Source organism: Rhamphochromis sp. 'chilingali' (genome assembly GCF_963969265.1).
Source record: "Rhamphochromis sp. 'chilingali' genome assembly, chromosome: 1".
NCBI lineage: Eukaryota > Metazoa > Chordata > Actinopteri > Cichliformes > Cichlidae > Rhamphochromis > Rhamphochromis sp. 'chilingali'.
The window spans coordinates 64,539,080-64,551,539 of record NC_137929.1 but is presented as its reverse complement, the minus strand read 5'-3'; the positions used below and the strand labels follow the sequence as shown (position 1 = coordinate 64,551,539).

General features: G+C 41.3%; 2 protein-coding genes across 2 annotated transcripts; both read right to left on the bottom strand.

The window, feature by feature from the left end:
- Positions 1-1,350: 1,350 nt before the first annotated feature.
- LOC308411227 (P2Y purinoceptor 14-like) lies at positions 1,351-2,570 on the bottom strand (the record flags this gene model as incomplete). The annotated part of the gene is made up of 3 exons (XM_080905079.1): positions 1,351-1,948; positions 2,109-2,368; positions 2,466-2,570. 3 exons carry the CDS (start codon positions 2,568-2,570, stop codon positions 1,351-1,353), a joined length of 963 nt encoding a protein of 320 aa, XP_080761205.1.
- An 8,263-nt stretch (positions 2,571-10,833) lies between these two features.
- LOC308411214 (P2Y purinoceptor 14-like) lies at positions 10,834-12,247 on the bottom strand (the record flags this gene model as incomplete). The annotated part of the gene is made up of 3 exons (XM_080905055.1): positions 10,834-11,482; positions 11,788-12,044; positions 12,143-12,247. 3 exons carry the CDS (start codon positions 12,245-12,247, stop codon positions 10,834-10,836), a joined length of 1,011 nt encoding a protein of 336 aa, XP_080761181.1.
- Between the last annotated feature and the right edge of the window lie 213 nt (positions 12,248-12,460).

Sequence of the window (12,460 nt, the reverse complement as noted above, 5' to 3'; positions counted from 1 at the left end):
AGACAAACTGCAGGCTGAAAAAACAGTCCACGTCAAAGAAACTGACTCACTTTACTGTTCTTAAAACACAGAACAACTGAAGGGTAACGACTTATTGATTTAAGAACTATAGCATCGAAACATTTGAAAGAAGACAAATCAGAAGTAAAGATAGTTTGAGCTACGTGTTAGCGTGAGGTGGAAAGAAGAAAGGTTAAAAGCTAAGCCATGTGTGCAGTAAATCGGTTCGGTTACTTTGAAACTTTGTGGTTTATAACTATAGAAAGAGCTCAGTGTTGGTCTCTGTTGTTCAACATGCTCACCCAGAATGCTTTGCAATCTGTTAAAGGTATAGGTCACTACCATTAGATCATTTATTGGATCCTTCAAAACTTCTTAGAGATGAATTGATAAGTCAACTCATTTAGACAAGCAATAACATTAAACAGGAACCATGACAACAGAGTTCTGCCTGGTCAGAGCTGGCTTGAACCTGCCTTATCGAGGAAGAAAGAAAGCGGTTACAGCTGTTGGCTGGCCGACATGATTGACGATGGGCAAGCCATGAGCACTCAGACTGCATTTACTGCACGCCATATGGGAAGATCTTGGAGAAGGTTCAGTTGTTAACCAGGAACTGAGTGTCCCTCAGTATGAAAGGGCATTTTATACTACTGCTATTTAAACATGACCTGCATAAATGTGTATTATAATGTGTTGAAGGCACAGGTGAAGTCTTTTGCTTGCTCTCCAAGGATTCCTGTGTGGACCCCCTCTAGTAATGTAGAGCTATGACTCCTAGTTGCAGAGGAACACTTGTTTTGTCTTGATTTAAACTATTTTCTACTCGAAAGAACAAAACTTCGAAATAAGAAATGAAAAATTATTAAAGTAGCAAAACAGGCTGGAAACCTTATATTTTCTTCTTCTTGAGGCATTGCCTATGTTTTGCTTCTCGTCATGAATCATAAAAATTGCTGCGGACGAAATTTTCAGCAGTAATTTTCACTTCAGTTTTTATTTATAAATGTTAAAATATTTTTGTTCATAAACACTGAAATTCAGATTTCACACATTGGATATTGTTTGTAGAAATTTAACCACAGACTGGTTCCGTTTCTGTTTGCTAAAACTGACACAGACTAATAGCTGAAAGTTGGCAACATAAACTGATGCTCTCTGTGTGGGAGTGTGTTTGGGCTGATTTGTTCTCTCAGCGCCACAGAAAGTTCTCTAGTATGTGAGGGCTTAGCATACATGATACTGGTTTTACTGGTCTCATCTCACTCTCGAAAAGCTCCAGCTCCTTCTTTATGCTGTCACTCTTGTGACAGCCAGTGGACTGGCCTACGTCACACTCTCCTCATTTGCTTATTGAACGTTGACTCTTATGGAGGCCATACTCCGATTCACCTGGGCCTGAAAAGTCTTACAGAGGAAAAAGTAAACAACAGGGTCCAGGCAGACGTTGAAAACTGACACTATGGTGGCCGCCTCCTTCAGGTAGTACAACACCTTAACAGCAGAGCAGTTTCCCGACAGAAAAATATAGGGGAGTCGAAACAGGTGATAGGGGACAAAACACACACAGAAGATGCTGACAAGTAGCAACATGTTCCTGCGAGACTTCACCAGCTTCTCAGAGCCAGAGGAGGCCAGCTGTGTCTGCTGTGCCTGCAACACCCTGCGGGAGATGCCGTTATAGAAGAAGACCAGGGATATGAAGACTAAGAGGAAGATGATAACAGAGAAGATATGGACGATTTTTTGGACCAGCCTGACCAATGAACTAAACAGGGGACGACAGCGTCTCGGGGTGACGTTCAGGTGTTTCTGGGTGATGAAAAACAGGCTGTTGCTGGTGACTGCTGGAATAATGAGACAAACCCAAGTGACCACAGAGATGATGTGGGCAGTTCGTACTCTCTGTAGAATGTGAGTTTTTGAAGGATGGACTATCTTCAGATACCTGGAGAGAGAATAGAAAGAAAGGTGTAGAAAAATTCACTAATCAGTCACAGTGGTGCCAAATCTTCAGAAGACATTATTGACTTCTAGAGAGATGTCTGGGCTTTGAAATTAACAATGATGACAAGAAATACTGTCTGAAATTAGTAAAGGTTCCTTACCTGTTGGCAGCAATGTACCCCATGAATAGGATGCTGGCGTACATGTTGAGGAACAGGGCATAAGCTCCAACTGTGCAGTACAGCTGCTGAATGATGAGAGAGCTGCTAGCATAGTGGGTGATGCGGAGTGGCAGAGAGAGGCAGAGCAGGAAGTCAGCAGCTGTCAGGTTCTTCATGTAGACCATCAAGCTGCTTGATGCCTGCTGCCGAACTCGACAACAGTAAAACTTCATGATGAAACCATTAAGGAGTAAACCCACCTGAAATGACACAGAGAAAATGGAAATGACAGGACTTTGGTAGATGCACAGAGAACCTTATACCAATTTCTAAAAAAAATTGAAACTGAAAATTTACCACAAACACTAGACTGTAGACCAGCATAAAGAAAGGGTTAACTGATGGGACAACTGGATCACAGGTCTTGTTCATAATGGAAGTCAAATTGTTGGGGCCATCCATGTTTGTGGAGCTGAAAAATAGATAATAAATACATTGCATATAAATGCAAGTTTCATCTTGAAAAAGATTCAGTTCAATCCAATGTATTTTTATAGTACCAAATCAAATTCAAATTCAAATTCAAATTCAAATTCAAATTTTATTTGTCACACACACACAACCATACACAGTATGACATGGGGGTGAAATGCTTGTAGCTGTACAATGCCCGACCATTAAATGACAGAAGAAAAGTTTTACAATATTTACAATTTACTACAAAAATTTACAAATTAACTTAGGAATTTACAGTAAAGAATGTGCAAATAGCAGAAGAGATTATAAAGATAAGGATTATAAATTATAGGAATTATAGGATTATAGGAAATCACAACAACAGCTGCCTCAAGGGAGTTCATATTGTAAGGTAAATAATACAAAGAAAACAGAAAACTCCAACAACCATATGACCCCTGTTAGGAAGCGCTTTGGAGACAGTGACAGGAATAAACGTCTAATAGAACCAGGATCTCTGAGGGGCGACTATCTGCTGTGACCGGTTGCAGGTGTGCAGATGAAGACAGGACAAAGAAATGTGGTTAAAAAGAGCCAGAGATTAACAATAACTAATGATTAAATGCAGAAAGGTGTGTGAACACATATTAACTGAAAAAGATGACTAAAGAAGAAACACTAGGTGCACCAAGGGAATCCCCCAGCAGCCTACACTCATTGTAGTGTAACTAAAAGAGGGGTCAGGTTTACCTGAGCCAATGCAAACTATACCACTTTATCAAAACTGCGTTTTTCAGACAACCTGATAATAACCAATTACAGTAGTCCAGCCTAGAAGTAATGCATTTACTAGTTTTTTCGCATCACTCTGAGACAGGATATTTCTAATTTTGGACATACTGCAAAACTTGAAGAAAGCAGCCGTACATATTTCTGTAATATTAGCATTGAAGGACATATCTTGGTCAAAAATGACTCCAAGGTTCCTCACAGTGTTACTGGAGGCCAAGGTAATGCCATCCAGAGTAAGAATCTGGTTAGATACCATATTTCTAGGCTTTTCAGGGCCGAGTACAATAACCTCAGTTTTATCTGAATTAAGAAGCAGAAAGTTAGTGGCCATCCAGGTCTTTATGTCTTTAAGACATTCCTGCAGTTTAACTAATTGGTGTGTGTTATCTGGCTTCATGGACAGATAGAGCTGGGTGTCATCTGCATAGCAGTGAAAATGTATGCTATGTCTTCTAATGATGCTGCCTAAGGGAAGCATGTATAGTGTAAACTGAATTGGTCCTAGCACTGAACCCTGTGGAACTCCATAATTAACCTCAGTGTGTGAAGAGGACTCTCCATTTACATGCACAAATTGGAGTCTTTTAGATAGATGTGATACAAACCACTGCAGTGCAGTACCTGTAATACCTACAGCATGTTCTAATCGCTCTAATAGGATATTATGGTCGACAGTATCGAATGCTGCACTGAGGTCTAGCAGGACAAGCACAGAGATGAGTCCACTGTCAGAGGCCATAAGAAGATCATTTGTAACCTTCACTAAAGCTGTTTCTGTGCTGTGATGAGCTCTGAAACCTGACTGAAACTCTTCAAATAAACCATTCCTCTGCAGGTGATCTGTTAGCTGTTTGACAACTACTCTTTCAAGGATTTTTGATATGAAAGGAAGGTTGGAGATTGGCCTATAATTAGCTGTAACAGCTAGGTAAAGTGATTGCGGTTAAACTACTGATGGCCTGTGGAGATTAAATAATTAACAGAGATAGGTTGATCAGATTGAAACATTAATTAATCGTAGTACTTTCTTGAACAGTCTTGTAGGATGGGGTCTAAAAGACACATTGATGGTTTGGGAGACATAAATACTCAGAAGGATCGACCTTGGTAGACTCTTAGTTTGTTATGTCAAATCAAATTTAAACAAATTATAAATATTTTGCATTGAGATCCACTACGTCTGTCATGGCCTGGGTCTAGGGATCCAGGGCTCATGTATTTCTGTTCATTGTTCCATGTGTAGTGTTTTGGTTGTATCCTCTCGCTTCTTCCTCCGTCTCCCTGTGTGTGTTTATGTACGTTTGCGCTCTCAGATGTGTTCCTACACAGGAGGCTTCCACACCTGCCGCTCATCAGCCATCACCAGCTGTAGCTGATGGCCTCGTCAAGAGCGCCCTATTTAAGAGGGTGGCTGAGCTCTAGTCGGCACTAGATCCTTAACGCAAAACTTGTTAGTATAACTGTGGACCAAGAACACTGTCGTGATTATAGCTGATCCTGCTAAGCTGAGTATGTTTGTGTGTTACCAGGAATTGGGGAGCGGAGGGTGTTTTTGGAGATGTTACTTTTTCACCTTTCATGGACATGTCCACTGTGTGGGAATCAATGAGAATTGCCACTGCCCATATGGAAAAGAAATAGTAAAAACTTATATGTGATTACTCATGAAAGTGGCCACTTTCATGAGTAAATCATATAAGGCTTACATGATTTACTCATGAAAGTGGCCACTTTCATGAGTAAATCATATAAGGCTTACATGATTTACTCATGAAAGTGGCCACTTTCTCCCTACCTTCATATATTGTTTTAGTAAGTATCCAAAACATACAAGTTGCATTATATAATTTTTCAAGGGATCTTATATCTGTTTTCACTCTTATATGCTTTTCATACAAGTTTCCACAAGACAGATACAAACTTTATAAGATTTATATATATCTTTTCCATATGGGTGGGGCCACGGTGCTGGGATTTCTATATAGTTGTGTTTTTTTCCACTCACTATAAATAAATCCAGTGTTCATCGTAAGCGTGATGTATTTCTGTATATTGTTCCATGTATAGTGTTTTGGGTCCTCCTCACTGCTACTCCATGGTCTGCACCTGTCCGTGGCAACATCCCTCTTTAAGGCAGATACTTGTATTTTCTGACAATTCAATTCCATTCAAAACATTTGTCTTACGGTGCATTCTGTGTAACACACCTGTACAGTCAATTACTGACATGTACCCAACTTTCTGGGGACAGTAATTGTTTTTCTTCTTATCAAACCTGTAACATGAGATTAATTCACAGTCTGTGTTTGTTTTGCATTGGTGCAGATCTACATGCCTTCCACTGAGTATATTTATTCGAAAATGTAAACAAATGTTGCAACCAGATATTTATGTTAATGGTCAAAAATATAATGGGTATGGAATATGTCATTGGTATCTCCAATCTTGTACTTTTCTTGCCAAGAAGATGAAACTTGTCGAATCAGAATCAGAATCAGAATACTTTATTCATCCCGAGGGAAATTAGGGGTTACAGCAGGCAGCACGCTAATGGCGCATGCGCACTCACAAAGGAACCTTCTGGCCAACTTTACACAAACATCACATTGGGGAGACATGTCAGAAAGGTAGGCTGATAGGAAAAAACAACGAAAATACACTACATGAGGTAAGAGGAGGAGAAAAAAAAACTCCACTCAGACTGAGCTCCTGGTGGGAGAACAGTTTGATAACAGAAAAAACACCTCAGCACAAAAGCACATGACTATCAATACACCATAGAAACACGAGACAAGCAACAGGGGCGGGTAAAGGATAAGAGAGAGCCGGCGTAGACAGCGCATCCGGTCCTGCAGCATCTGTGCTGGTCCAGTTGACTGCTATCTTCCCCGGTAGGACACAAGCATCGAAGGCGTTGGAAAGGGAGGGGGATGAGTGAGTGCTTGTCAGTGTAAGTGTGTGTGTGTGTGTGTCCAGAGTTCAGCGGAGACAGTGTCCTTCGCACTATCAGGCTAAGTAAACAGTCTGCCAGCCAACCCAGGTGGCCTTCATGGGACGGGAAGAATAGTCATCACACAGTCGTTATCAGGGAGTTGTTTTGGTGGGCTCCAGCCTTGGGCCTGCAGCTGGCGCCGTGGTGTCCGAATGTTGAATATTGTTGATTTCTGTTTTGTGAGCAGCTCGAATTTTAGCACTCTGAGACTGGTCCCTCAACTTCGCGTTGGAGAGCCGCGAGCCTCCCCATGATGGTATCAAACTTCAGTTCCAAGGTGTTGTCAGTCTTTTGATTCTGAGACTTCACAACTGCAGTGATCCGTTCCGCGATGTTTTCCAACTGTCGCTCAAGGGTGTCATTTTGAGCAGGCCTCTCTCTGATGTTTCCCCTCATACGCTCAATGGTGTTGTTTTGAGCCTTCACAGCAGCAGTAAGCGTCTCCAAGGTGTTGACCATATTACGTTCGTTGTGAGAGGTCACACCTCGTCCCGGCGCTTCGAATCCAGCGGGCAGCCATGTGGGGGTTTGAACAGCCGGTTCCGCTCTCTTATTTCTCTGATAAAGCAGGGCTAGGCCAACGCCGATCAGCATGAACCCTGTTATCATGGTTCCGAATAGGTAGATATCTTCAGCGTCCTCGATCGACAGTCCCGCCAGGCACACGGTCCTCCAGTTCTGCCACCCGTCCATCGTGTAACCGGCAGGGAAAGTCCCTCCAGGGCACTCAGGCTCTCCCGAGCCCCGACTTCTCGTTGAGAAAAGGGTGTCAATAGCACTCAGAGACCAGTTGATCAAATCCATAATTGTCTTTTAGGTTTAGAGAACGACAGTGAGAGACTGTTCCAGGGAAAGTAATGCACGCAAGACAAGACGAGGACATAGAGGCAAGCAGGGAAGATAAGGGTGAGGAGGAGAGGAGAAGTGCGACCGCCTTCGCTGAGAGCTGATGGGGCCAAATAATAAGTTTTCAGATGATAATTTTAGATTTACTGTGTTCACGCATTTCTTAATATTCCACCTCCATTGTTGTTTGCACAATTTGATCAGAACAGGTAATCAGAGCTTTGAGGTTGAGAAGTCTGGGCTCAGACCACTCTATATGCATTTTTTGGAAGAAACACCGGTGTGCAGCAGAAAAATTACTGAATATATCATTATTCAATGTGAATATAATTATATGCTAATCACAGATTTTTCATAATGAACTCCACATATGACTGTAAGATTGTCAGCACACTTGGCAGCAAGATGCCTTGGGCCTGGCAGAAACCAGCTGTAGTGCTGAGGCAGCTGTCTGTCTTTCCCATTACAGGAGTAAAGTTAAGCAGGAATTCAACAGAAGTACAAAAGATTTAAGGATGAGTGTCAGGTCACAATTTTAAGACAAATATGATGAACTTTATCCAGCACATCATTTGTGGATTCAGCTTTTTAAATCCAATTAAAATCAAACCACTCAAAAAGATCCTCTGGAACAGAGCAGAGTTCTTGAAACAGAGCTTACTGAACAGAGCCATATGTAGAGCAAAACATAACATCACAGAAGAACAAGACAAAGCAAACCTGGGTGAAAAGCTTTAAGCACATGTGCGTCAAAAACTAACAAAGACAAAAAAAGATTAAGACGAGGACACACAAACCCAAACCAGATGCATCAAATCAGCCAGACTCTACCAACTGTAAGAGACAAACCTGTCAGCATAACCCATAAAACTGCCATAGTCTAAAATAGTAGGCTAAAGCAACCGCTGCACATCACCAGTGATGCACCTAAGTATATGGGTCATAAACAATTTAACTATGTGGGTCACTTGCTTAACATTGTAATTCCAGTATATAAACACTCCTGCATAGGTATGTATAAAAATATATATGATTTCAGAGTATGTTTCATAAAAAAAACAGCAAGACTCACATGTGTTTTCGCAGACTTCGGTGAGCAGAAGAGGCTGCTTGAGTTGTTATGCCTTCTCAATTTAACTGTATTGTTAAAGATCAGGAAACACACAGAGACCACACCGCTAACCTGCACTTGTACTTATTTTCTGTTTGACGTCACTGCTAGACTGTCTCAACACATTTCCACCACAGAAAACCCTGATGTCATTTTTAGATGTGGTCAACAGGTTGTTTATATATAATACTTACTTCACCTGTCTGCAGTTTTTTCTTAGATGATCTCACATTATCTTACAAGAACAATCCACGAGCAGAAAATCTATCATCAGCAACAAAGCAAAGCACTTCCACGTCCATGGTTCGAGTTGATCTCAGGTTCTTCATTTGAAAATCTGCCTGTGATCTAAAGTAAAAAAGAAGGGAGGGGGGGAAGGCATCTTTGAGGTCTGAGGCTATTATGGTTTTAAAGATTTTTCCCCTAGTCCCCTTTGAGTTTTAAGTGCATTAGTCAGCCTGTTCATCAAAATCATCTATGCCAGCCACACCATCATCTTTAGGTTGATCCTCATATCGCTTCTGCAACAGCACCACCTGCAGTTTCTCTAGGATAGTGTTTTCCTGGGATGATAGAGGAAGAGAAACTGCAACTTTGCTCCTGGTTCCATCTTTGAATATTCACAGGTTTCACCCACAAACTTCCCCAAACTTTTGTTATCTATAAAGACCACACCAGCTCACTCAGAAAGCCAGCTAAAAATGTCACTTCTGGTCCGATTGGGGAGGGGACCAGAGAAAACTACAGTTCACCTTTGTTTTGGCAAGTGTCATTACTGCCGAAGTGAATTATTATTTTGTGAAGTTTACATTTATTTGCAGTTTCAGGTTTCCATTCAGTGCCGTGTGCGCTGGCCCCTGGTAATTGGCTGCTTGTGTTTCTCACTTCAGGTTTGTCAAAACGGAACTGGCAATAAGAATAGTTTTTTCTTTGGTGTGTGTGTCACAGAGTGCCAGAAAATGATGTGAAATGTGAACATGTTGGTGGCATACTGGGGGCTTCTATTTAAGACTACAGCTCCTTCTCACTGTCACCCAGTCGGCCTGGTTTTTGCTGGGAAAAGCTACTGGTACAGGTGCCTCGCTAGGAGAGTGTGCTTTGAATATAGCACATGGAGATTACAATATGAAAAGAGTCTTATTCTAAAGGTTTTAAATAAACAGGTACAGAGATAAGCTAGGCAAAACAGCGGGGTGCACTTTAACAGGAAAAGGATGTGATACAATACCACAGAGAGAACCAACTCTAAGTGAGAGCGCCAAACACTCGATAAACTCATAACGTAATGAATGTTGGGTTCAAATGCAGGGGATCCTGCAGTTCACGACTGAGAATTAAAATAGTCCAAATTCTTTTGGCTCCAGTAAAATGATCAGTGTGGTTATTCTCCCAGGTGTTATACTAAAGTGTAATGTTCAACATCAATGAAAAACAGGATTTATGGGGTTTTTGTTTTCTAAAAAACTAAAGCACAGAGCAGTGCTGTGAGTTTAGGTGTAAATGAATACACAGTGACTCAAAGTACAAAACAGACCCACACTTTGTCACAGTATGCGATAGTATGCTATGTTCAGCACTGTGGTGAAAAAATCTCACTATAGCTTTGCACATAGAGTAAAAAAAAAAGAGAGGAAATAACTGTTGTGGTTTCACATGCTTGTCATACAACATAGCAACCTGCAAACATACAAAACATAAAACAAAAGAAAAAGACTCAAAGTTTTCTTGATCGAACTAAACTAAACTCTTCATAGTCAAGTTACATTTTCAATCTGACTGACAGGAAGGTTGAGGGTTAGAAAAACCACTACAAAGGTGGTTTATAGGTATTGCCTAAACTTTTTATACAAGAATGTCGTGGTAATTTTAGGTTTTTAATGATTTCTTTGAACTCTTCCACTTTCAAGGTGAAATGATTGTAAAACATGCATGTTTGAGGAGTTTACAAAATAAGAACTGCGTGTACAAATGTGAATTTCTTTTCTTCTCTGAATTCTCCGTAATTCCAACAGGATCAGAAGAGAATCGTTGCTTTTTGTTAAGTTTACGGACATGACTTATGAATTACATCTATATGAGCCTTTACACCAAGGTCCTGTTTTAACAAAATAGTGCCGTACAGCTTGTCACATTGTTGCTTCGCCAGTCAAAAGGGAAATGTCAACACAAGAGTCACATTTGTACACGTCATCACACGTCTTCATTAAATGCATTTCCTATACTTCAGACCAAAAACGTGAAATCAGTCAGTAGGGTAGCAAAACAGTTAAAATCTTTTTCCTTTATAAGCATCAGCAGTTAAGACATCTTAACACAAATCAATGCTGAAAGGTTGATATCTCAAATGCCTTGTAAGACACACAGAAATTCAGTTTTCACATATTTTTCTGTATGAAACAGTGCTGACATTCACGCTGTCCATGTGTTGTGTTGAGTTCAGGCTTGTGTTGATTTTTTAGCTTAGCAGAAGCTCCTGTGGTTCACGAGGACTTGGATCTATGACACGCTGTCAGAATCAAAGCAACAGCTTACTGGCTTAACTCACAGCTGTAGCAATGTCCAGCTGCTCCTTCCTGCTCTTTCACTTGTTGAATGTTGCCTCTCCAGGACACCATCCTCACCTGGGACCGAAAAGTCTTACTGAGGAAAAAGTAAACAACAGGGTCCAGACAGATATTGAAAACTGCCACCATCGTGGTCATCTCCATTATATAGTTCAAGACTGAAACAACAGAGCGATTGCTTGTCAAAAACGTTGAGGGAAGCCGAACTAGGTGATAGGGGACGAAACAAACACAGAAGATGCTGACCAGCACTAACATGTTCCTGCGAGACTTCACAAGCTTCTCGGAGCCAGAGGAGGCCAGCTGTGTCTGCTGTGCCTGCAACACCCTGCGGGAGGTGCTGTAGTAGAAGAAGACCATGGATATGAAGACCACGAGGAAGATGATGGTGGATAAAGTGTGGATGATTGTGAAGAACAAGCTAATTGATGCACTAATGAATGGATCACAGCAGCTCGGGATAGAGTTCAGAGGCTTCTGGGTGATGAAAAACAAGATGGTGTAAATAACTGCTGGAGCCAGGAGACAAACCCAGGTGACCATGGAGATGATGTGGGCAGCTCGCACTGACTGCAGAATGTGAGTTCCTGAAGGGTGAACAATCTTCAGATACCTGAAGAGAGAAAAGAGGCAGTATGCAATTTCACTGATCAGTCACAGTGGAAGAGAATCTGCAGAAGACATAACTGAGTTACAAAGATGGTTAAAATGCCTGCAATCGTCCAGGTAAGTAAATCTCCAAAAGTTGATTCTGTTCATCTGGACGTAGCGTTTTGTGGGAGAAACGTTTGTGACTCATCCAAGCGACTTCTTCAGTCTCCAGAGACAAAACGCTACGTCCAGACGAACAGGATCAACTTTTGGAAAGTTACAAAGAGATGTCTATGCTTGGATCAGGGAAACAGGGATTGTACTTACCTGTTAACAGCAATGTGTCCCATGAACAGGATGCTGGCATACATGTTGAGGAGCAGGGCAGAAGCTCCAAAACTACAGTAGAGCTGCTGAACAATAGTAGACTTGCTGGCATAGAAAGTGATTCGCAGTGGCAGGGAGAGGCAAAGCAGGAAGTCAGCAGCTGTCAGGTTCTTCATGTAGACCATCAAGCTGCTCAATGTCTGCTGCTGACGACAAAAGTAAAATTTCATGATGAAGCCATTGAGGGGTAAACCCACCTGAAAGGACAGAGATGAAGAAGGCAGGAGTTTAGTGCATGCACAGCGATCTTTAATAACATTTCTGACAGAACATAATCTGAAGATTTGAAACATACCAGAAACACCAGACTGTAGACCAGCATAAAGAAAGAGTTGACTGATGTGGCGACAACATCACACGTCTGGCTCAAAGTTGAAGTCATATTTTTTAAGTCACTCATTTTTCCCAAAGCTGAAAAATAAATCTGCCTTCAGAGATCCCTCTTTCATAGTCTCTTAGTGTTAATCAAGGTCCAGTTTTAAATGTTGCCTTTAAGATTCAGTAAAGCTCTCTTTATGCATGCTACTTTCTGGAGGAGTTTACTGAAAGTTTAATTCTATTCAGTGTACAGTTGTCTCAGGTTGCTTTCCCCTACAGTCTTGCAGCTTTGAAG